The following is a 26,268-nucleotide window of genomic DNA, read 5'->3' as shown; positions in this document are numbered from 1 at the left end:
CGCCAAACATATTGCTTCCTTATAGTTTTCAGTCACAGGAATGGGCATAAGTATTCTTTGTGCACATAACATGCTTTCAGAAATGGCCATATTCTGTCATGGTTAAACAACTGAGGTTGAATGGCAAGAGATGATTGTTTTTCAGTCCTTACCTGTTTCTTGGTGCTTTAAATAGTTACAGACACAAGAAGTGACTGTCACACAGGCTCAAATAATATATCACATGGCTTTTATTGAACACTGGATTATATTCTCCCAAAACACTGATGTGGTAGGCACATTGTCAACAGGCACAGTGGAATAAAAAAAAACGAAACAAAAGGACATGTCATGTATCAGTAACAGCAGGAAGTGGAGCCGAAGACAATGCCGCGAAAAGATCTCCCTCTCTATGACAAAGTGGACATTCTCATCCACGAGAGCAGACTGACACAGTAGTACAAACCAATGGGCCTGATTAAAGAGAATACATGTAACTAACAACTTTCTTTTTTTATTCTAAAAGATGTTTGTTTTTTTTACAGCTCATCACCGACAGAGAATGAGTTATAGCAAACAAGTGTCAAACAGTAAATGCGCATTACCTTTTGAATATAGTCTTTCAACATACAATAAACTCTTGACCAAACAGCTCGGCAGAATATGAAAATATATATTTTTTAAATGCGAAAACAGGAATATAAAATCACCAAAAAGCTAGGCAACTTCCTAAACTTTCATTTTTTTCAAACTTTGGAGCAGTGTACACATGTTCTAGGACTTACTTAAGGGTTTGAATGACATTTTTGTTGTTGTTACTTCTTAACTCCAAACTAGGTAGGTGTGAGTTGTTCTGTAAACTAAATATTACATCTACTAACAGTATTTCATCATTTCTAAAAAGCCATGCTCATAAAAAGACCATTCAAAGTTAAGATTGAACTATAGTAACATCAACATACTCAATAAATCCATCCTGTCTATGGAACACTGTGTGTGTTTGTGTGTCAGATAATCAGAGATAAAAAAATAAAAAAATAAAAAAAAGATCTGGTCCATCTAATCTGAGTTCTTGGGTCCATAACACCATCATTGTATAAGGATGTTTTCCTTTGCATGAAATACCACAGCAATTCCCTCAATGTATAGTCCCTCTCTGGGTGAGTAGGTGACCTCTTTCTGAATATTGATATATAAATGCCGCAAAATACAGTAAGCAGTTTATTTCGTTACCTCTTCATTTCTACTCCTCAACCTCTCTCTACATTGTAATCAAATCAACTACCTCCCGCTTCCTTCCTCTTACACAGTAACAAACACCAGTCGGGCAGAGTAGATCAGGTCTGCCAGGTAGAGCACAAGGTTAACTGCGGTGAGCACAGCCACAGCCATCTGCCTGTCCCAGTCGCACAGCCCTGCATATCTGCCACAGCCATAGGGCCTGGAGGATCCCCCGTGCTTCTTGTCAAACTTAAAAATGGGCCAGATGATGGTGGCGGAGAGGTACATGGCGACAGCCAGAACGGCGTAGGCGGACAGGAAGCGGGCAAAGGGGAAGGGCAGGCAGCCGGTGCACTCACAGATACACAGCACTATAATGGCCGCTGACAGGATGAAACAGATGCAGAAGACGGCCAGGCACCACCTCAGTGCATTGTGTGAGTCGTAGGACACTGGGTCGCTGATGAAGACGAAGATGACGCAGGCTACAAAAGTCTCACACACCTTCAGCAGACCCGGGGCGGTGGCCATGTAACCTGCTACCTCTCCTGGCCTGGCTTTGCTGATGCTCACCTCACAAATGTAAGCGATGGTTGCCAGGCAGGAGAAGACGGTGGCCACAATGCGGTAGTTTTGAGTCTCGCTGCGGTAGGTCTGGCCCTTGAGGAAGTAGAGGGGGAAGATGATGGAGGCAGAGAGGCAGAGCAGGGAGGCGTAGCAGGCAAAGGTGATGGGGAAGTTCTTCCAGGAGACAGGGGCACGGGTCTGCAGGCCAAACAGCTCCACCAGCAGCACCAGCAGGGTCCCAGCGAAGCTGAAGGCCCAGCAGAACACACACCAGTCCCCTGTGCCATGGGAGAGGTTGGCCCCATGGACGGTCACAGCAAAGGCCACACAGGAGAACACCAAAGCACACAAACGCACCCAAAACAGGGGGTTGGAGTGCACCACTACTATCGGCATGATGGGATATGGATGATGCTTGACAACTAGAATGGGTTAGATTAAAGTGAAAGGCTGAATAGGCTGGAGATGAGATATTTATGTGGAATACTGTAGGACTACTGTTCTTGGTGCATCAGGTGCAGAGGGATCTTCTAAGGAGACACAGAATTGAGAGCAGCTTCAGTAACAAAGAACAAATTAACAGAATGCATTCATATAAAAACAATAAAGTTCTAATGGCAAGTCTTGATTCCATTATGGTTCTCATAAAACATTCGTAATGGTGTATCATATTTGACGACATGAGGGCAACAGTTATATTTTCTTTCCAATATCTCCTTGTAAATGTAACATAATAGTGGGTGACAATACACAAAAGTTTATCAATTCAATCATGGATTTTGCATTTTAAAGATCATGTACAGTTGAAGTCAGAAGTTGATATACACTTAGGTTGGTGTCATTAAAACTTCAACCACTCCACAATTTTCTTGTTAACAAACTATAGTTTTGGAATGCCGGTTAGGACATCTACTTTGTGCATGACAAGTCATTTTTCCAACAATTGTTTACAGACAGCTTATTTCACTTATAATTCACTGTATCACAATTCCAGTGGGTCAGAAGATTACATACAATAATTTGACTGGGCCTTTAAACAGCTTGGAAAATTCCAGAAAATTATGTCATGGCTTTAGGAGCTTCTGATAGGCTAATTGACATCATTTGAGTCAATTTGAGGTGTACCTGTGGATGTATTTCAGGACCTACAGAGCCTCTTTGCTTGACATCATGGGAAAATCAGTTTTAATAACTCCAACCCAAGTGTATGTAACCTTCCGACTTCAACTGTATAAGAGGATGTGAAAGTATATAGGTTCCTTCTTTTAATTTTCATTCTCTGAGAAGGCTTAATCAACTGAGGGATTCCTGTTCTAAAAGTCAGTGAGTCAGTGTCACTGGACATGCTTTTACCCCCCACCCCCGCTTTTCAGACAGGCGTGGTGCTGAGAGACCCCCACCCGAACTCACAGCCAATCTGTCATCGGTCACTAAAAGTCTCATTATCCAGAGACACAACAGGCCTGAGTAACTATTGCTCCCTCCCACTCCCCCAAGCCACTCTCTCCTCCAGTCCCCTCCACAAATGGTAAAGAGTCTATGCTCCCAGATTACATAACGTAGGAGGGACTAAAAGAGACACACCTGTTTACATTAACAAAATGTCTTGTTCAGACAGCAGGGGACAGAGAGTGGGAGCAAGAGGGAAGGGATATGGATAGAGAGAAATAGAGGAAACAGACAGATGAATAAAGATGTTAAACTATGGACAAACTCAAAGTGAGAGTGACCAAAGCAGTCAGGCAGAACAGGCTAGTTGAAGTAAGTAAAATGGGGAAATCCCTGTGCCTTAATCTCAGAAAGGCACACTTTAAACACAACGATGAAGAGGAATAGCAGAACAGTGAGTCACCTCCCTCTGTCATTCTCTCTCTCTCTCTCATGCACCCTCCCTCTTGTAAGATTTTCCGACTCGTTTATTTATCCCAGCTATGCAGACTACTGCCAAACTGCTAACTGAGTCAAAAGGTGCCAAGTCCCCTCTCCCGATCTCTCTTTTTTAAATATTTGACTCTTTTACCTTCATAAATCTCTCTCTCTTTCTGTATCCCTCTCTTTTTCTGTCTCTCTATCAAAGAGAAACACAAATCACGTAAACCACTTAAAATAAACCTATGGGAGGAAGTAATGGAAAAATCCATCCACTCCCAGCCATTACTTGGTACTTATGAAATCATGTTAGGAAAATGGGTAAGCCACCTTTTAGGGGGTGGCATGGAAAAGACAGCCTTTCCTTTAGAGAGGTGCTAAAAATAGGCTCATAGGCTCACACATAGCCTGGACAGGAGGGGAAACAGGATATACAATAGTATACAATAGCATACTTTTGCACAGTCACACACACACAAGCTTGAGGGTGAAGAGGGCAGGCTCAGTGTTTGTTTGAGGCAGGGGTCAAGAGCGTTGTCATGACACAACAGGGTTAACTCGATTTCACCCTTAATCCAGATAAAGAGCCATAGGCTCCCAGACTGCTGGGCATAGACACAAGGGACTCTAGTCTGTCAGCTAATGATCCCACAATGGAGGGAGGGAGAAAGGGAGAGAGGGAGAAAAAACGAAATAGAGGCACAATACAGTGATGTAAACAGGAGACACTGAATACCATAATATTGATATATTTTAGTCACTGAGGATGTCACAGAAATACCCTTGGCCATGATGTACTGTATTGTTAAAACCAACGTGTCCTAAATGTTCACGTTGTTTCACCATGCTCCATAAGTGAGCTGGTCAGATGCAACAATATAGGGGGAAATATTTGTCTTATAACAAGTGATCTGATCAAGTAGTAGTAGGTACTATAGGAACGCCTGCACCCACATTCCCACAAACTACCAGAGCCCTCATAATCAAAATATTCATCTGAAATCGTTTCACTACTTTCCTGTTATTCTGACAGCCGTAGCCTACTGTTATTCTTCCGTTATTCTGGTTGCTCATTGACAACCACAGTCTGGGGTGGGTGTGACGCTCAATTGTGCCGCGCCCTGGAGTTTCTCAGTGTTAGAACAAAACGAGTGTATCCCCCCCCCCCATCAAGTCATTCATATGAGGCAAAAGACATTTAAATGGCAGAACAGTTTTACAACACTGCAGAAGTTATTTTCGTGACTATCCCTGTGTCCAAAATACTTCTAGGCTATTTGATGTGCAAAAGGGATGTCTCAATTGCATAGTGTAGAAAGCTGACTCTGAAAGAGAAACAACAAAAACTGTAAAAGGCATGCAGTTAGGACGTGTTTAAAACTATAAAAGGCATGCAGTTAGGACGTGTTTAAAACTATAAAAGGAATGCAGTTAGGACGTGTTTAAAACTATAAAAGGAATGCAGTTAGGACACGTTTCAACTGGTTGTACAATTTGTCGTCATCGTGTTGAGAAACAACAAACAAAAACACTCTCAAATAGACCTCTATATTTCACAATCTCAAATATAACACTGTAACCAAAATGTATTACCTTTGCTACGTTGTGGCTGCAATATCCTCAGTTCTCTCTCAGGATCTCCAATCGAATGGGAGTTTGCAAGCGTAGCCCTCCTAGTCCGTTCTTCCTAGTCATAGTAAGAAAAGCACATCCACCCAGCTCCCCGCCCAGTGCAAACCAAATTAGGTATCAAATGTCGCCATCATCTTTCTACTGCGCGCCATCCCATCCCTCCTCCACGCAAAATTGCACTCGACTAAGTAGGCTAGTTTCTAAGATGAATTGGTTGTACGTTTTCTGTAGGCTACAAGTGTGTTGCCAAATTCTAGAAGTCTGGATCTGTGCCTCCTCCATCAATAGGTCAGTATCTGAATAATCACTATATTAGCAACCTGATATACACAGTGCCTTCTGCAAGTATTCACAAACCTTTAGATTTTCCACATTATGTTGTGTTACAGCAGGCCTGGGCATTTTCCATGGAGGGCCACATTAGAATATACTTTTGGCATTGCGGGCCAGAATCATATTACAGGATTATACATCTTGACAGATATACCTACTATAAATGACATCCAGATATGCTACTTATTTTACTTTTTTTAACATGCAGAAATAAACCACATCCATGTTCTCCTTTTGGTAGATGAGTAACAAATAAAAAGCAGACATTGAATATCCCTTTGAGCATGGTGAAGTTTTGTTTTAAATGTTTTTTTTTCACCTTTATTTAACCAGGTAGGCTAGTTGAGAACAGGTTCTCATTTGCAACTGCGACCTGACCAAGATAAAGCATAGCAGTGTGAACAGACAACACAGAGTTACACATGGAGTAAACAATTAACAAGTCAGTAACACAGAGAAAAAAGGGGAGTCTATATACAATGTGTGCAAAAGTTATTAATTACACTTTGGATGGTGTATAAATACAACCAATCACTAGAAAGATACAGGCGTCCTACCTAACTCATTTGCTGGAGAGGAAGGAAACCGCTCAGGGATTTTACCAAGAGGCCCATGGTCTTAAACAGTTAAGAGTGTAATGGCTGTGATAGAAAACTGAGGATGGATCAACAACATTGTAGTTACTCCACAATACTAACTTAAACGACAGAGTGAAAAGAAGGAAGCCTGTACAGAAAACAAACTATTACAAAACATGCATCCTGTTTGTAATAAGGCACTAAAGTAAACCTGTTAAAAATGTGGCAAAGGAATAAACTTTATGTCCTTATGTTTGGGGCAAATCCAACACAACCCATCACTGAGTGTGATGAGTGTCAATCTTCATATTTTCAACCATGGTGGTGGCTGCATCATGTTGTGGGTATGCTTGTCATCAGCAGGGACTGGGGATTTTTTTTTTAGGATGACAATAAACAGAATAGAGCTAAGAATAGACAAAATTCATGGAAGAAAACTTGGTTCAGTCTACTTTCCAGCAGACACTGGGAGAAAAAAAAAATCACCTTTCAGCAATAACCTAAAAGACAAGGCCAAATATACACTGGATTTGCTTACTGAGATGACATTGATTGTTCATGAGTGGCCTAGTTACAGTTTAGACTTAAATCACCTTCAAAATGTATGGCAAGACTTGAAAATGGCTGTCTAGAAATGAACAACTAACTTGATAGAGCTAGAACAATTTTTAAAAGAATAATGTTATACAATCCAGGTTCTTAGAGACTTACCCAGAAAGACTCACAGCTGTAATCGCTGCCAAAGGTGATTCTAACATGTATTGACTCAGGGGTGTGAATACTTAGGCTGAATGAGATATTTCTGTATTTCATCATCAATAAATATGCAAACACTTCAAAATACATGTTTTCACTTTGTCATTATGGGGTATTATTGTGTGTAAATGGGTGAAACAAAATCTATTTAATCCATTTTGAATTTAGGCTGTACCAACAAAATGTGGAATAAGTCAAGGGGTATGAATACTCTCTGAAGGCACTGTAAATTAATGAAAATAATTACAGATTTATTAATTCAATTGATTGTCATTTAGTTATTACAGTTTCATTTAACATAATGGTTCATATTTATAGCAGGCAATGTCCTTCAAATGGTATAATATTACATCTGTAACCTATAACAATATGTTATCAGTCAATGGCTACCAAAAAATTATTTTGCAGGTACTTCTTTGTTGTCGTTGACATTATTTGTATATGTTGCTAAGAAACAGAGACAGTTCCCATGGAAACCACTATTTATTTACTCCCCTAATGACTAGTTTCTCAGAAACAGACTGAAGGCATCTGAAGTTTTACAATGCTGCACCACAAGTATGCAAGCACGCACACAACACACTCTCTCTCACACACACACTGGTGCCTGTTTGCAACTGAGGACTATGTCCACGAGCCCACAAGAACACCTGAGCCCTATACTACTAATGTAGTTTAAAGTTTTATTGTCACGTGGCACACAAGTGCAGTGAAATGCCTCTGGCAAGTTCAACTTTGGATTTCAAATATATATTTAATTTAACTAGGCAAGTCAGTTAAGAACAAATTCTTATTTACAATGACGGCCTACCAAATAGAAAAAGGCCTCCTGTGGGGAAGGGGACTGGGATAACAAAAAGAAGAAGATGTAGGATAAAACACACATCACAACAAGAGAGACACCACAACACTACATAAAGAGAGACTTAGAACAACAACATGCATGGTCGCAACACCACATGACAACAACATGGTAGCAAGACAACATGACAGCAGCACAACATGGTAGCTGCACAAAACATGGTACAAACATTACTGGGCAGAGACAACAGCACAAAGGCAAGAAGGTAGAGACAACATTACATCATGCGAAGCAGCCACAACTGTTAGTAAGAGTGTCCATGATTGAGTCTTTGAATGATGGGATGGAGATAAAACTGTCCCGTTTGAGTGTTTTTTTGCAGCTCGTTCCAGTCACTAGCTACAGCAAACTGAAAAGAGGAGCGGCCCAGGGATGTGTGTGCTTTGGGGACCTTTAACAGAATGTGACTGGCAGAACGGGTGTTGTATATGGGCTCCTGAGTGGCGCAGCAGTCTAAGGCACTGCATCTCAGTGCAAGAGGTGTCACTACAGACCCTGGTACGATTCCAGGCTGTATCACAACCGGCCATGATGTGGAATTCCATAGGGCGGCGCACAATTGGCCCAGCGTCGTCTGAGTTAGGGTTTGGCCATCACTGTAAATACATATTTGTTCTTAACTGACTTGACTAGTTAAATAAAATACAAATGTGGAGGATGAATGCTGCAGTAGGTATCCCAGATAGGGGGGAGTGAGGCCTAAGAGTGTTTTATAAAAAAGCATCAACCAGTCAATCAATCAAATTTATTCATAACACCCTTTTTACATCAGCCGATGTCACAAAGTGCTGTACAGAAACCCAGCCTAAAACCCCAAACAGCAAGCAATGCAGGGATAGAGGCACAGAAAAACTCCCTAGAAAGGCAGGAACCTAAGAAGAAACCAGGCTATGAGGGGTGACCAGTTCTCTTCTGGCTGTGCCAGGTGGAGATTATAACAGTACATGGCCAAGATGTTCAAACACTCATATATGACCAGCAGGGTCAAATAATAATAATCACTGTGGTTGTAGAGGGTGCAACAGGTCAGCACCTCAGGAGTAAATGTCAGTTGGCTTTTCATAGCCGATCATTCAGAGTAAGAGACAGCAGGTGCGGTAGAGAGAAAGAGTAGAAAACAGCAGGTCTCGGACAGGTAGCACGTCCGGTGAACAGGTCAGGGTTACATAGCCGCAGGCAGAACAGTTGAAACTGGAGCAGCAGCGCGACCAGGTGGCAGGTGGACTGGGGACAGCAAGGAGTCATCAGGTCAGATAGTCCTGAGGCATGGTCCTATGGCTCAGGTCCTCCAAGAGAAAAGAAAGAAAGAGAGAATTAGAGGGAGCATACTTAAATTCACACAGGACACTGGATAAGACAGAATAAATACTCCAGATATAACAGACTGACAGCATAATTACTGGGGGCTGAGACAGGATGAGGGGGGGGTGAGACACTGTGGCCCCGTCCGGCCATAACCCCGAACAGGGCCAACCAGGCAGGATATAACCCCACCCACTTTGCCAAAGCACAGCCCCCACACCACTAGAGGGATATCTTCAACCACCAACTTCAACCAGCCGAGTATAGCCTAAAAAAGATCTCCCCCACGGCACGAACCCGAGGGGGGCGCCAAGCCGAACAGCAAGATCACGTCAGTGACTCAACCCACTCAAGTGACGCACCCCTCCTAGGGACGGCATGGAAGAGCACCAGTAAGCCAGTGAGTCAGCCCCTGTAATACGGTTAGAAGCAGAGAATCCCAGTGAAGAGAGGGGAACCGGCCAGGCAGAGACAGCAAGGGCAGTTAGTCGCTCCAGTGCCTTACCATTCACCTTCACACCCCTGGGCCAGACTACACTCAATCATAGGACCTACTGAAGAGATGAGTCTTCAATAAAGACTTAAAGGTTGAGACCGAGTCTGCGTCTCTCACATGGATAGGCAGACCATTCCATAAAAATGGAGCTCTATAGGAGAAAGCCCTGCCTCCAGCTGTTTACTTTGAAATTCTAGGGACAATAAAGAGGCCTGCGTCTTGTGACCATAGGGCAACGACCCCAAGCAATAGGACAACGACCCTAAGCACACGGCCAAGACAACGCAGGAGGGGCTTCGGGAGCAAGACTCTGATTGTCCTTGAGTGGCCAAGCCAGAGCCTGGACTTGAACCTGATTGAACATCTCTGGAGAGAACTGAAAATAGCTCTGCATCAACGCTCCCCATCCAACCTGATAGAGCTTGAGAGGTTCTGCAGAGAAGAATGGGAGAAACTCCCCAAATACAGGTGTGCCAAGCTTGTAGCGTCATACCCAAGAAGACTCGAGGCTGAAATCGCTGCCAAATGTGCTTCAACAAAGTACTAAGTAAAGGTGTCTGAATACTTATGTAAATGTGATATTTTTGCTCATTTATAAAAAATATTTAAAACATGTCTAAAAACCTGTTTTTGCTTTGTCCTTAAAGGGAATTATGTGTAGATTGATGAGGGAAAAAACAATTTAATCCATTTTAGAATAAGGCTGTAACCTAACAAAATGTGGAAAAGGTCTGAATACTTTCCAAACCGTAAATGGATGGGAGAGCTTCCTACTGCCTGAGTTATGTTGTTGATGTAAATTGAGAAGAGCCTGGGGCATAGGATCGAGCTTTGGGGTACTCCCTTGGTAACAGGCAATGGCTGAGACAGCAGATGTTCTGACTTTATACACTGCACTATTTGAGAGAGGTAGTTAGCATGCCAAAGATCCTCAGAGACACCAATAGTCCTTAGCCGGCCCACAAGAATGGAATGGTCTACCGTATGAAAAGCTTTGGCCAAGTCAATAAAAATAGTAGCACAACATTGCTTAGAATCAAGGGCAATGGTGACATCATTGAGAACCTTTAAGGTTGCAGTGACACATCCATAACCTGAGCGGAAACCAGAATGCATACCAGAAAGAATACAATAGACTTCAAGAAAGCCATTCAGTTGATTATTGACACGTTTTTCCAACACTTTTGATAAACACGGCAAAATAGAAATTGGCCTTTAAATAAAGGACAAACTGTGGCTGCCTTCCAAGCAATGGGAATCTCCCCAGATAGGAGAGACAGGTTAAAAAGGTCAGAGATAGGCTTGGTGATGATAGGGGCTGCAACCTTAAAGAAGAAAGGATCTAAACCATCTGACCCAGATGGTTTTGGGGGGTCTAGTTTAAGGAGTTCCTTTAGCACCTCGGACTCAGTGACTGCCTGCAGGGAGAAACTTTGTAGCGGGGCAGGGGAAGAGGGAGGAGCATCGGGGCTAGTCACATTAGAAGGGGTAGGAGATGAGGAAATGTTGGACGGGAAATGAGGCATGGCTGAGTCAAATAGGAATCCTGACTTAATGAAGTGGTGATTAAAGAGCTCAGCCATGTGCTCCTTGTCAGTAACAACCACATCATTAACATTACGGGACATGGACAGCTGTGAGGAGGAGGGTTTATTCTCCAGGTCTTTAACCGTTTTCCAGAACTTCTTGGGGTTAGACCCACAGAGAGAGAACTGGTATCACGAAAACGGCTTCTAATTCAAATCAGATTCCGTCCCTCTTGCAAAAACTGCATCCTCATCCACTTCATTTGCGGAATACAACTGATTCAATATTTTGAATCTGTTTTTGTGTACTAAAAAATTGTAACGTTAAAATCACATTACACATTTTGTAATGACAAATGCATTTGAAACTTCAGGCACAGTAAAACTTTTGTATGACTTATTATTTCATTAATAGGAGTGGAGAAAAAGGTGCTTGTGCATTGATAATATCATGACTTTCCAGTCCTGAGATGGAGATCGGGCGTGCCGGCTAGGCTAAGGTCTTAAGACCCCCCCAGTTTTATGATGGTCATAAATACCTTCCCTTGGAGGGAGAGACCTAAGTAGAACAAAGGATCATCTCCTGTCAAATCTCCTGCATCCCCAAAATTTGAGAATTAAACAATATTTCTATTTGTTAGAAATGGTCAGCGGAGACTAAAATAACCCTCAAGTTAAATTTGTTTTCATGTTGCGACATCATGAAAGACAGTATAACCACATAACTGTATCTCTGTCTATACTTCTCAATTATGTGGTTTGCATCTGAATGAATGTTGTATAAAATGAATGATTAAGTATCAGAATACTTTTGAAAATATAGAAATGTAACTAAAGTCTTCTAAATAAGAAAATGTTTTTTTTAACGTAAAGTTTATCCAGTCAGTAACTAAGCCCACGTAAGCACAGACATTATGCCAAACATAATGGAACACCCTTTTTCCCCAAGTGTTTAAAAGGACTTGCTGAAGAATTGACATATTAGACCAGTTACGTGCAGCGCCAACTGAATACGTTACAAATGGTTAAGAAATCTACCACTCTATAGACCAAGCAGACTAAGGTGTGAGCCAGATGTTGCAAAATGGTTTAAAACTACAACTCCACCAAAGGACAAGACCAGAGAATGTGAGAACGCTAATCCCCACGTTGAAATGGTTACATCTACAGAACAAGCCGAATGTTGCAAAATGGTTATAAGCTATCGATCACTACAGAAGAAGCAAATCCTAGATGTCGCGTTATCAGTCTGCAGCTGAAAACATACGTAGCCCAGGAAGAGAACACCGGCTACCTCTGAAGCATTCTAACGAGATCAACTCTAAGAACTACTGTACAGGGTATGTCGAAGTATCAATTCTTACCACCACCACGACTTCTACCTAAGGACATGGTGATCTCTGGTGACTGAACCAGAGTCATACACCCAACATCTCCGAGACCAAAGGATTTCGACGATCAAGGCCAGCTCAATCGTAAATATATAAATTGCATTCTCTTTTTCCAAATAAGCAGTTATTAGAGTGCTTAAGATTTTGTATTTTCGTGAGCGCAGCTTCCCAATGTCTGATAGAGTAACTCCTTTGTCTCCCTTTCTCCCCCCTTCTTTCTCTGAATTCGCCACCGTGTTATAACCACTGTCCTGTTTTGTTAGTCTTCTAGAGACTGTTTACTGTATGTTGTTAGTGTGTATTCTGTAATTGTTTAATTAGTTAGTAAATACATAATTGACCTAATTTGTGTATCGCTGATTCATCCATAAAGTAGGGTTCGTGCAGACTACAAGAAAGTACGACGTTCAGAATGTCCGATGAAGTAATAATACATTAATAAGTGACTGTCGATAAGATATGAAAATATCTGAAGAGAGTTCAATTCGGGAAATAGTAACTCTAAACATAATTTTCCCGTGGTGCCCCGACTTCATAGTTAATTCATGTTTACATGATTAGTTTAATCATGTAATAATTACACAGAGAATATATTTGATAATATAATGATAGTCAAGACACGACAATAACCACACCAAAGCACAAGCTAATAAAATAAAGTCAATTTTACATGATAGCCTGCTGAATTTGCAAGACAACTTTTCTTTCATTTCGATTTTGGCACAAATGAAAATGTGCTACCGACTTGCCCATGGATTGATGTTTCAGCTATAGAAATAAGAATAAATAGAAAGGACATCTCCACTCAAGTCAATGATGGTGTAATGGGTGGACTGGCTGCCATTTTGAGTGTACCCATGCCAGGAAGTTAAAGCAGGAAGTGTACCCTTCAATCTGTGCTGTGCTATCAGAGCATGCACAGACCAGCTGGATGGTGTGTTTACAGACATATTCAATCTCTCCCACCATTGTTCCTGTACCCAAGAAGGCAAAGGTAACTGAACTAAATGACTATCGCCCCGTAGCACTCACTTCTGTCATCATGAAGTGCTTTGAGAGGCTAGTTAAGGATCATATCTCATCCACCTTACCTGCCACCCAAGACCCACTTCAGTTTGCGTACCGCTCCAATAGGTCCACAGGCAACACAATCGCCATCACACTGCCCTATCCCATCTGGACAAGAGGAATACCCATGTAAGAATGCTGTTCATTGACTACAAGCTCATAATTAAGCTTGAGGCCCTGGGTCTCAACCCTGCCCTGTGCAATTGGGTCCTGGACTTCCTGACGGGTAGCCCCCCCAGGTGGTGAAGGACCCACAAGGGTCCGTGCTCAGCCCCCTCCTGTACTCCTTGTGTAACCGGTGTGAAATGGCTAGCTAGTAAGCGGGGTGCGCGCTAATAGCGTTTCAATCGGTGATGTCACTTGCTCGGAGACCTTGAAGTAGTTGTTTCCCTTGCTCTGCAAGGGCCACAGATTTTGTGGAGCGATAGGTAACAATGCTTTGAGGGTGTCAGTTGTTGATGAGTGTAGAGGGCCCCTGATTTGAGCACAGGTAGGGGCGAGGAGAGGGACGGAAGCAAAACTGTTACCTGTTCACCCATGATTGCGTGGCCATGCACGCCTCCAACTCAATCATCAAGTTTGCAGATGACACAACAGTAGTAGGCTTGATTACCAACAACAACGAAACACCCTGTAGGGAGGAGGTGAGGGCACTCGGAGTGTGGTGTCATGAAAACAACCTCTCACTCAACGTCAAAAAAACAAAGGAGATAATCGTGGACTCGCAACAGCGCCTCTTCAACCCCAGGAAGCTGAAGAAATTGGCCTTGTCACCTAAAACCCTCAAACTTTTACAGATGCACAATTGAGAGAATCCTGTCGGGCTGCATCACCGCCTGGTACGGCAACTCCACACCCATAACCGCAAGGGCTCTCCAGAGTGTGGTGCGGTCTGCACAACGCATCACCGGTAGCAAACTACCTACCGTACCCTACAGCACCCGATGTCACAGGAAGGCCAAAAAGATCAACGACAACCACCCGAGCCACTGTCTGTTCACCCTACTACCATACAGAAGGTGAGGTCAGTACAAATGCACCAAAGCTGGAACCGAGAGACTGAAAAACAGCTTCTATCTCAAGGCCATCAGACTGTTAAACAGCCATCACTAACACAGTGAGGCTGCTGCCTACATACAGACTTGAAATCACTGGCCACTTTAATAAATGGATTACTAGTCACTTTAATAATGCCACTTTATTAATGTTTGCATATCTTGCATTACTCATATGCATCTATTGCATCTTGCCTATGCTGGTCGGTCATTGTTCATCGATGTATTTCTATGCATATATTCTTATTTAATTCCTTTACGTAGGAATGAAATACTACTATTAGGTAGTTGCTGTGGAATTGTCAGATTACTTGTTAGACATCGCTGCATTGTTGGAACTAGAAACACGAGCATTTTGCTACACTCACAATAACATCTGCTAACCATGTGTATGTGACCAATAAAATTTGATTTGAGTCAACTCAACTGACATTACAAAAAATACATTCCATTGCATGAGCCACATCAGTTCGCATCATTTGAATTAACATTCTACATTACCATGGCAATCCAGCATCAGTTGCTAAAACTGATGCTGGATCGCTACCGGCACCTGCCCTCACTACTCTGGACGGTTCGGACTTAGAATATGTGGACAACTACAAATACCTAGGTGTCTGGTTAGACTGGAAATTCTCCTTTCAGACTCATATTAAACATCTACAATCCAAAATTAAATCTAGAATTGGCTTCCTATTTCGCAACAAAGCATCCTTCACTCATGCTGCCAAACATACCCTCGTAAAACTGACTAACCTACCGATCCTTGACTTCGGCGATGTCATTTACAAAATAGCCTTCAACACTCTACTCAGCAAATTGGATACAGTCTATCACAGTGCCATCCGTTTTGTCACCAAAGCCCCATTATTACTACCCACCACTGCGGCTGGTATGCTCTCGCTGGCTGGCCCTTTCTTCATATTCGTTGCCAAACCCACTGGCTCCAGATCATCTATAAGTCTTTGCTAGGTAAAGCCCCACCTTATCTCAGCTCACTGGTCACCATAGCAGCACTCACACGTAGCACACGCTCCAGCAGGTATATTTCACTGGTCACCCCCGAAGCCAATTCCTCCTTTGGCCGCCTTTCCTTCCAGTTCTCTGCTGCCAATAACTGGAACGAATTGCAAAAATAACTGAAGATAGATGGATAGATATGAGTCATATCTCCCTCACTAACTTTAAGCACCAGTTGTCAGAGCAGCTCACAGATCACTGCACCTGTACATAGCCCATCTTGTAAATAGCCCACCCCAATACTGTTATTATTTTTTTGTGCTTCTTTGCGACCCAGTATCTCAACTTGTACATTCATCTTCCGCACATCTATCACTCCAGTGTTTAATTGCTGAATTGTAATTATTTTGCACTATGGCTTATTTATTGCCTTACCTCCCTTAACTTACCTAATTTGCACACACTGTATATAGACTTTTTCCCCATTGTGTTATTGAGTATATGTTTGTTTATTCCATGTGTAACTGTGTTGTTGTTTGTGTAGCACTGCTTTGCTTTATCTTGGCCAGGTTGCAGTTGTAAATGAGAACTTGTTCTCAACTAGCCTACCTGGTTAAATAATAAAAATATAAAAATAATTTCAAAATACCATGGACATTATTGTATCACAATTCCAGGCAGCCATTGCAAGTGTACCCATGAGTTTACCAGTCAATTGCCAGATTAGTTTAATCATGTAATAATTACACAGAGAATTTATTTGATAATATAATGATAGTCAAGACACGACAATAACCACACCAGTCAATAGAAGCCCATTCTATTCATTCTTATTTATATGGTTTCAGCATAGAGCCCCACAGTGGCGGTGTAGTACTACCCATAAAACCTAGCGGTTAAACAGGGAAATGGTTCCAATAGTTTTTACACCATTCATTTTCCCCATAGGGGATTTTTTGAAACTTAAAATAAGGACTGTGTTATGTGTAGGCTAACCCTGACGTAACGTTTTGATAACCATGTAAATCTTTTTCGAACAAGACTACTTTTATCAGTATATTCGACTCTATTTACTCTTGGATTCAGAAATGCTAAATAGCATCTAAGTAGACATCATGTAAGATGACAAATTCCTGCATGCTGCTGCACGTCATCTCTAGATGACAACTACTAACAGGTATTGTGTCACTTAACTTGCCCAAGACAGTTTACAGAATTGTCAATTTAAAGAAATGTAGACAATTGATTAATTGCTACATTTACGCTAACATTGGATAGTTAATCCAGAGATTCATACATTTGCCTCGATTCAGCAGTCTCGTCCAGATCATCATGACGCTTATACTTCACGATAGCCACATTAGCAGCTAATTAGCATTTCATTTGTGTGGGGGTTAATAGACTAATATATTTATAAGTCAACCTTGTAAATGTCTCTCGGACAAGTTATCAAAACGCCTCTCCTGAGTAAGCCTTCACGAAACACAGCCCTTTAAGTGTTTCTAAAATCCCCTATGGAAAAAACGATTGGAACCATTTCCCGTTTGACCGCTAGGTTTTATGAGCATTATGACCCATACTGTGTGACACTATTGTCTCAATGAAGAATCGGACATTTCCGAGTTCCCAGTTATTTTTAACGCGGTATACGGACGAGCAATATCCACGGTCAGAGCATGGTAGAAGGGGACTTTCTAAAAACACGCCACTTCGATACATCTACAACCAAAGTGACTTTATAGCAGGTTAGGAGAGCATTTTCGCCAACCCTTTTCCTAACCTACCGGTATGTGATATTCATCATTAGGGTGGATAATTGTTATTTCACATTCAGGCATAGACTGCTTTTTACATTTCTTGAAGGTCATTTTCCATTATCTCATGCCTCTTAGTGCTGAGCGATTCGTGCTTTTGAGGTCGGCTCGATTATTTAAAAAAATAATGTTTTTTGATTTCGGTTTTGATTATTTGCATTGAATGCTGTATTCAACGCAGAATATATCCATTAATAAAAGTCCCATGATGGTAGTGACTGCCCATTTACTGCTTATCACTTATTAACCATCATGTATTCACATTACTTTAATAAAATATTTCAGTTGTGTATATTAGGCTACATTTGTTTTATTTGATGACAATTATTTAATTCCAAGTCATCACCTCAGCTCTATAGAGCTGCCGCCTTTTGCTGTCTGACAAATTCACTATTTTGTAGTTCTTCAAAGTAAATAACGCATACTTTAATGATTTCTGAACTATGAATCACTTAGATCATGTATTTTCAAATCTCTCCGTACGTAGCAGGTATAAAAGAAAAACAGCGGATAAGTAGATGTGCAATGGATTATGGTCATTGTATGCCATAGCAGGTGCTCCGAATGTTTTGTGTATAATTTGTCATCTCTGTCACCTCAAATAACATGACGTCTGAAAAGGTCTGACACCAAAGAATGGACATATTCACTGATTTGGAAAATAACTGATATTCATTTAGGATTTACAGATTAACCATAAATGGTATGAGCTCACTGGTAATACTAAACATTTACATTTGAATAAGATTAAACAGCTAAAATGATGGGATGTATACATAGGCTATTGGTAAACTTGTTTGCTGTTTTAAATGTATTGAACAATTCTACAAAGCTGCTATTGATATTCAATTTTTGACTATCTATGATTTGACATTCATCATTTTGGAACGAATGCGTTCTCCTTATTCGTCCCTCCCACTGCAAACCTAGCAGTGCCGCGTTCAGAACAAATAGGAACTGTGAACTCTGACAAAACATTTTATACTCACGTCATTTTACTGCGTCTACGGCACAGTTGTTTGGATAGAGAAGATGGCTTCAGGGTCAGCCGGACAAGACACAGAACTGGATGAGTTATTGGACAGTATGATTTTACATTACTCCCTGAGTGAAGTGTGATTGTTATCAACCCTGCCAAAAGATACATTCATTCAAGTAATGTGTAAAACGTGGATCAACGCGCCTTGTTAGCTAGCTAACTTTAGCTAGCTTAGATGGTGGAATTTGGTTGGACCTGTATGCCAAGTCCAAAACGAAAACCAGGCATTATCTCACAAAATCTCATGCCTTTTGCTGTTTACAACGGGGTCATCATTAGCATTACAACGCCACCGCAGTATATCTGATATCATAATTTGTCGTTCGCTTTGACCCCGATTTGACAGAAATAGAACGGCATCGAATGTGGTTGCAAGTTAAACTCAAGCTGCCCTTGAATTATTATTATTTTATTTTTTATGTTTTACAGCTAGTGTGATCTGGATTGTCAGACAGCTGTCATTGTTTATGTCAACTGGATAACCAATTTGAATTCATAATATATTGCATACTAGTAACCAATACCACTTTGTATAGCCGGCTACTAGACTAGAGACTACTGTTATCTTAATAGCAGGAATGCAATTACCATATCATAATCTCACGTTTTTAATAATTCCAGTAGGTTGGTGAAGTTGTACTCCTAACATCAGAGATGGTAATAGTGGTAATGTATAAAACAATTGGGTATCTGAAGTAGAAGTAGTGACCTCATCATACTGAGTTTGATAATCAACTAATACATGACTGTATTGCACATTGACCCCAACGTTGAAGAGTTGACCTTTGTCCTCTAGCTACCTGCACAATCTCTTCACCTTGTCTTGACCTGCTCCTGCAAAATGCTGATAACTGTGCCACAACATCTCCACTTCTACTGTCTTTCCTCTATTAAAGGTGCGCTCGATGACTTTGAGAAGACAAACTCGGCCACCTTGGGCCCAGCCCCTGCTGCTGCCATGGCTCCCCCACCAGCCAAGGGCAGCGAGGAGAAAGTATGTTAATATTTTCCCTGGTTTCTAGAATGCCCCCTAGCTTCACCAATTGCCTGGTGCTTCCTTATAAGAAACTCTGGTTGTTGGTGTTCTGATTGTGGTACAGAAGGTATCTTTCAGTGTCTCCTCAATGTCTGTCAACCCTTCCCTATACATTTCTATCTGTGAATGGGGGAAAATCAATTGACCAAGAGTTTGTTTACCTGTTGATGCAAATCTCTCTAGCTCCCTCTACTGGAGGACAGTCAGTTCTTCGAGGCACTGTTTGAAGGTGAGATGGCCTCTCAGGCAAAGGAAGAGTGGGAGAAAGCCATGACTGAACTCGCACAGGAAGAACCTGAGCTGCTGCAACACTTTCACAAATTGTCAGAGGCAGCAGGGAAAGTTGGTAAGCATATCCACATATTTTCAGTTCTGTTTTTACGTGCCCGTCTGTTTTTATCCATGTCAGTTTTCCCCCCCTGTGTTTTCAAATCAAATCTTTTGTCACATACACATGGTTAGCAGATGTTAATGCGAGTGTAGCAAAATGCTTGTGCTTCTAGTTCCGACAATGCAGTAATAACCAACAAGTAATCGAACTAACAATTCCAAAACTACTGTCTTATACACAGTGTAAGGGGATAAACAATATGTACATAAAGATATATGAATGAGTGATGGTACAGAGCAGCATAGGCAAGATACAGTAGATGGTATCGAGTACAGTATACATATGAGATGAGTATGTAAACAAAGTGGCATAGTTAAAGTGGCTAGTGATACATGTATTACATAAGGATGCAGTAGATGATAGAGTACAGTATATACGTATGCATATGAGAAGAATAATGTAGGGTATGTAAACATTATATTAGGTAGCATTGTTTAAAGTGGCTAGTGATATATTTTACATTTCCCATCAATTCCCATTATTAAAGTGGCTGGAGTTGAGTCAGTGTCAGTGTGTTGGCAGCAGCCACTCAATGTTAGTGGTGGCTGTTTCACAGTCCGATGGCCTTGAGATAGAAGCTGTTTTTCAGTCTCTCGGTCCCAGCTTTGATGCACCTGTACTGACCTCGCCTTCTGGATGATAGCGGGGTGAACAGGCAGTGGCTCGGGTGGTTGTTGTCCTTAATGATCTTTATGGCCTTCCTGTAACATCGGGTGGTGTAGGTGTCCTGGAGGGCAGGTAGTTTGCCCCCGGTGATGCGTTGTGCAAACCTCACTACCCTCTGGAGAGCCTTACGGTTGTGGACGGAGCAGTTGCCGTACCAGGCGGTGATACAGTCCGCCAGGATGCTCTCGATTGTGCATCTGTAGAAGTTTCTGAGTGCTTTTGGTGACAAGCCGAATTTCTTCAGCCTCCTGAGGTTGAAGAGGCTGTCTGTGTGAGTGGACCAATTCAGTTTGTCTGTGATGTGTATGCCGAGGAACTTAAAACGTACTACCCTCTCCACTACTGTTCCATCGATGTGGATAGGGGGGTGTTCTCTCTGCTGTTTCCTGAAGTCCACAATCATCTCCTTAGTTTTGTTGACGTTGAGTGTGAGGTTATTTTCCTGACACCACACTCCGAGGGCCCTCACCTCCTCCCTGTAGGCCGTCTCGTCGTTGTTGGTAATCAAGCCTACCACTGTTGTGTCGTCCGCAAACTTGATGATTGAGTTGGAGGCGTGCATGGCCACGCAGTCGTGGGTGAACAGGGAGTACAGGAGAGGGCTCAGAACGCACCCTTGTGGGGCCCCAGTGTTGAGGATCAGCGGGGTGGAGTTGTTGCCTACCCTCACCACCTGGGGGCGGCCCGTCAGGAAGTCCAGTACCCAGTTGCACCGGGCGGGGTCGAGACCCAGGGTCTCGAGCTTGATGACGAGCTTGGAGGGTACTATGGTGTTGAATGCCGAGCTGTAGTCGATGAACAGCATTCTCATATAGGTATTCCTCTTGTCCAGATGGGTTAGGGCAGTGTGCAGTGTGGTTGAGATTGCATCGTCTGTGGACCTATTTGGGCGGTAAGCAAATTGGAGTGGGTCTAGGGTGTCAGGTTGGGTGGAGGTAAAATGGTCCTTGACTCGTCTCTCAAAGCACTTCATGATGACGGAAGTGAGTGCTACGGGGCGGTAGTCGTTTAGCTCAGTTACCTTAGCTTTCTTGGGAACAGGAACAATGGTGGCCCTCTTGAAGCATGTGGGAACAGCAGACTGGTATAGGGATTGATTGAATATGTCCGTAAATACACCGGCCAGCTGGTCTGCGCATGCTCTGAGGGCGCGGCTGGGGATGCCGTCTGGGCCTGCAGCCTTGCGAGGGTTAACACGTTTAAATGTTTTACTCACCTCGCCTGCAGTGAAGGAGAGTCTGCATGTTTTCGTTGCAGGCCGTGTCAGTGGCACTGTATTGTCCTCAAAGCAGGCAAAAAGGTTATTTAGTCTGCCTGGGAGCAAGACATCCTGGTCCGTGACTGGGCTGGTTTTCTTCTTGTAGTCCGTGATTGACTGTAGACCCTGCCACATACCTCTTGTGTCTGAGCCGTTGAATTGAGATTCTACTTTGTCTCTATACTGACGCTTAGCTTGTTTGATAGCCTTGCGGAGGGAATAGCTGCACTGTTTGTATTCGGTCATATTACCAGTCACCTTGCCCTGATTAAAAGCAGTGGTTCGCACTTTCAGTTTAATATATATATATATATATACTGCTCAAAAAAATAAAGGGAACACTTAAACAACACAATGTTACTCCAAGTCAATCACACTTCTGTGAAATCAAACTGTCCACTTAGGAAGCAACACTGATTGACAATAAATTTCACATGCTGTTGTGCAAATGGAATAGACAACAGGTGGAAATTATAGGCAATTAGCAAGACACCCCCAATAAAGGAGTGGTTCTGCAGGTGGTGACCACAGACCACTTCTCAGTTCCTATGCTTCCTGGCTGATGTTTTGGTCACTTTTGAATGCTGGCAGTGCTTTCACTCTAGTGGTAGCATGAGACGGACTCTACAACCCACACAAGTGTCTCAGGTAGTGCAGCTCATCCAGGATGGCACATCAATGCGAGCTGTGGCTAGAAGGTTTGCTGTGTCTGTCAGCGTAGTGTCCAGAGCATGGAGGCGCTACCAGGAGACAGGCCAGTACATCAGGAGACATGGAGGAGGCCGTAGGAGGGCAACAACCCAGCAGCAGGACCGCTACCTCCGCCTTTGTGCAAGGAGGAGCACTGCCAGAGACCTGCAAAATGACCTCCAGCAGGCCACAAATGTGCATGTGTCTGCACAGACTGTCAGAAACAGACTCCATGAGGGTGGTATGAGAGCCTGACGTCCACAGGTGGGGGTTGTGCTCTTCACAGATGAAAGCAGGTTCACACTAAGCACATGTGACAGAGTCTGGAGACGCCATGGAGAATGTTCTGCTGCCTGCAACATCCTCCAGCATGACCGGTTTGGCGGTGGGTCAGTCATGGTGTGGGGTGGCATTTCTTTGGGGGGCCGCACAGCCCTCCATGTGCTCGCCAGAGGTAGCCTGACTGCCATTAGGTACTCGAGATGAGATCCTCAGACCCCTTGTGAGACCATATGCTGGTGCGGTTGGCCCTGGGTTCCTCCTAATGCAAGACAATGCTAGACCTCATGTGGCTGGAGTGTGTCAGCAGTTCCTGCAAGAGGAAGGCATTGATGCTATGGACTGGCCCGCCCGTTCCCCAGACCTGAATCCAATTGAGCACATATGGGACATCATGTCTCGCTCCATCCACCAACGCCATGTTGCACCACAGACTGTCCAGGAGTTGGCGGATGCTTTAGTCCAGGTCTGGGAGGAGATCCCTCAGGAGACCATCCGCCACCTCATCAGGAGCATGCCCGGGCGTTGTAGGGAGGTCATACAGGCACGTGGAGGCCACACACACTACTGAGCCTCATTTTGACTTGATTTAGGGACATTACATCAAAGTTGGATCAGCCTGTAGTGTGGTTTTCCACTTTAATTTTGAGTGTGACTCCAAATCTAGACCTCCATGGGTTTATAAATTTGATTTCCATTGATACTTTTTTTGTGATTTTGTTGCCAGCACATTCAACTATGTAAAGAAAGTATTTAATAAGAATATTTCATTCAATTCAGATCTAGGATGTGTTATTTTAGTGTTCCCTTTACTTTTTTGAGCAGTGTATATTTTGTTTTACAGGTAGTGATGTAGCCTCCCAACAAGAATTCACTTCCTGTCTCAAAGATACCCTCAGTGGATTGGCTAAAAATGCAGACAATTTACAGGTAGTTCAGATGATTATAATTTGGAAGTTTTTTAATAAGTAATGAAAGGTTTGGTTATTAACACGCTTGGACAATGTTCTGAAAATATTGACCATTGGTGGAATTTCCCTTTCTTTGTACTTCAATGCATTTCAGATTGTTCTCGTGTTTTTATTAATCAGAGTGCAGGATTGGCTGGAGAGGATCTGGCAAAGACTCTGGAAGGGCTGGATTTGGATGAGGATGGAGAGCGGGACGGGCAAGATGGAAACATCCTGCCGATCATGCAGTCCATCATGCAGAATCTTCTCTCCAAGGAAGTGCTCTACCCGTCTCTCAAAGAAATCACTGAGAAGGTTAGTGTGTGTTTTTTCTTGGCTTATGTTTGGGTTTTCCCTCAAATTATACGTACTCTTATTTTTTTATATACCTTGCCCTTTACCCAACTTTCTAACTGGATAACTGATTGTAATTCACTCCTCATGCAGTATCCTGAGTGGCTGAACAGCAATCGTCAGTCCCTCCCCCCAGATCAGTTCCAGCGCTACGAACAGCAGCACAGGGTCATGGGAGAGATCTGCAGCCTGTTTGAGAAGGAGGGAGATGGGGAGAATAGCTTTGAGAGCATTCTGGAAATCATGCAGCAGGTGAGACAAATGTGCATGAACTGTTGGTTGTCATCCATACTGATGGTTTCCTGTGTATGGATATTGATTGAATTATTATCTGAATTTTCAGCTACAAGACCTGGGCCAACCACCCAAAGAGCTGGCTGGTGAATCAGTATGTTTCTCCTCTCACTTGCTCTCTCTTTCTTTGTCTACCAACCTATCTTTATTAGTGCAGCTGTGGAGTAACGTTAAATTGATCGCCTTATCTGTTTTCCCCCATCAGCCACCTGGCCTAAACTTTGACCTGGAATCCTTGAATCTCTCAGGAGCCTCTGGGACTGGAGCTGCAGATCAGTGCTCGATCATGTGATCTCAGAGCAGCCAGTTCAATTGATACACAGGCTAGGGCCGTGTGCTACCGGGCTGACGAGGGAGGACCATCAATCACTATAGCAGAAGGAGGAGAACAAGACTGTTTGCACTGCTCTCCTCCTAACATATGTTTCTGTGTCAAAATAGAAGAGCACTGTGAAGGGTGGCAAAACAAACCAATGTGACCACACCCTTCGGTAACTCACTGATCATTACATAACTGATTTTTAAGTCAATTGCTTTGGTTTGTCATAATAGGCTCTTCCAGGTCATTTATAGTACAGGTAGTACCATTCCCACGCACAGCTCAACTGACTAGCACTAGACTTATCTGGCAGTTTTTACACTCACCACTGTTTAGCCTAATGAGCACTGAAACTGGTTGAACTGCCCTGTTGGTTAAAACAGTGCCTTGCACATTTTTCTTCAGAATTTGAGAATGTTCATTACTGTTATGAGTCTTACAGCAGGGATATTAGGTTTCTCTCTTGTAAGAGTTGCTGGGTGAAGATTGAGTTGTATCATGGGGCTGCGTGCCTAACAAAGGTTGTTGAGTCAGTGTCACGGTTCCACTCATCAATAAAGTAACACTAACACCTCCGGGTTGATTCAGGTTGTTATTTACAAAATGTGTCATTGAATTATTTAAGGAAAAGAAAATGGAAGAGTTAAACTTGCCTCCTTCTCATTTCATAACATAATCACAAGACGGCTCGCTGATTTCAGAGACTTTACCTGGGTTCTTGGTTAGTTATATCTTCCCAATAGCTGCCATGTTGTACTGCAACTTTCAAGGAGTGGAAGACTGATCCGGACGCTTATAAGAAATCCCACTATGCCCTCAGACGAACCATCAAATAAGCAAAGCGTCAATACAGGATTAAGATTGAATCCTACTACACCGGCTCTGACGCTCGTCGGATGTGGCAGGGCTTGAAAACTATTACGGACTACAAAGGGAAACCCAGATGCGAGCTGCCCAGTGAAGCGAGCCTACCAGATGAGCTAAATGCCTTTTATGCTCTCTTCGAGGCAAGCAACACTGAAGCATGCACGAGAGCACCAGCTGTTCTGGATGACTGTGTGATAACTCTCGGTAGCTGATGTGAACAAAATCTTTTAAACAGGTCAACATTCACAAAGCCGCTGGACCAGGTGGATTACCAGGATGTTTACTCAAAGCATGTGTGGACCAACTGTCAAGTCTCTTGACTGACATTTTCAACCTCTCCCTGACCCACAACTGCGTGGCCAGGATTTGCTGAGGACACAATCACCGACAACGAGCAGTTGCCATACTGCTCGTTGTGACCTCAGCAAACGTAATGATGGTGTTGGAGTCATGTTTGGCCACGTGGATGAACAGGGAATACAGGAGGGGGCTAAGTACACACCCCAGAGGAGCCCCAGTGTTAAGGATCAGCGTGGCAGACGTGTTGTGGTAGACGTGTTGTTGCCTATTCTTATCACCTGGGGGCGGCCCGTCAGGAAGTCCAGGCCCGTCAGGAAGCCCAGGACCTCCTCCTATAGGGATGAGACAGCCTATAGGCAGGAGTTCGGAGAACTGGCAGTGTGGTGCCAGGACAACAACCTCTCCCTCAATGTGAG

General features: G+C 43.0%; 2 protein-coding genes across 4 annotated transcripts; one reads left to right on the top strand and one right to left on the bottom strand.

Annotated features, from left to right (window-relative positions):
• Window positions 1-212: 212 nt before the first annotated feature.
• On the bottom strand, window positions 213-5,394 carry LOC118394969 (myeloid-associated differentiation marker homolog). The gene is made up of 2 exons (XM_035788689.2): window positions 5,230-5,394; window positions 213-2,297 (listed from the first exon to the last, which is right to left on the bottom strand). The coding sequence occupies exon 2, from the start codon at window positions 2,161-2,163 to the stop codon at window positions 1,282-1,284; it is 882 nt and encodes a 293-aa protein (XP_035644582.1). The 5' UTR covers window positions 2,164-2,297; window positions 5,230-5,394; the 3' UTR covers window positions 213-1,281.
• An 11,122-nt stretch (window positions 5,395-16,516) lies between these two features.
• Window positions 16,517-25,260, top strand: LOC118394967 (peroxisomal biogenesis factor 19-like). Of its 3 annotated transcripts, none has more exons than XM_035788688.2 (8): window positions 16,517-16,772; window positions 19,345-19,442; window positions 19,668-19,830; window positions 23,613-23,698; window positions 23,860-24,033; window positions 24,166-24,324; window positions 24,416-24,460; window positions 24,572-25,260. In XM_035788688.2, exons 2-8 carry the CDS (start codon window positions 19,407-19,409, stop codon window positions 24,656-24,658), a joined length of 750 nt encoding a protein of 249 aa, XP_035644581.1. In that variant the 5' UTR covers window positions 16,517-16,772; window positions 19,345-19,406; the 3' UTR covers window positions 24,659-25,260. The 3 variants fall into 3 exon arrangements, with proteins under 3 accessions (XP_035644581.1, XP_035644579.1, XP_035644580.1); XM_035788686.2 differs by lacking the exon at window positions 16,517-16,772 and adding an exon at window positions 16,814-17,340; XM_035788687.2 differs by lacking the exon at window positions 16,517-16,772 and adding an exon at window positions 18,327-18,493.
• The last annotated feature ends 1,008 nt before the right edge of the window (window positions 25,261-26,268 follow it).

Source organism: Oncorhynchus keta, chromosome 15 (assembly GCF_023373465.1).
Source record: "Oncorhynchus keta strain PuntledgeMale-10-30-2019 chromosome 15, Oket_V2, whole genome shotgun sequence".
Lineage (NCBI taxonomy): Eukaryota > Metazoa > Chordata > Actinopteri > Salmoniformes > Salmonidae > Oncorhynchus > Oncorhynchus keta.
The sequence above is the reverse complement of the archived record's forward strand: the minus strand, read 5'-3'. Positions and strand labels throughout refer to the sequence as shown.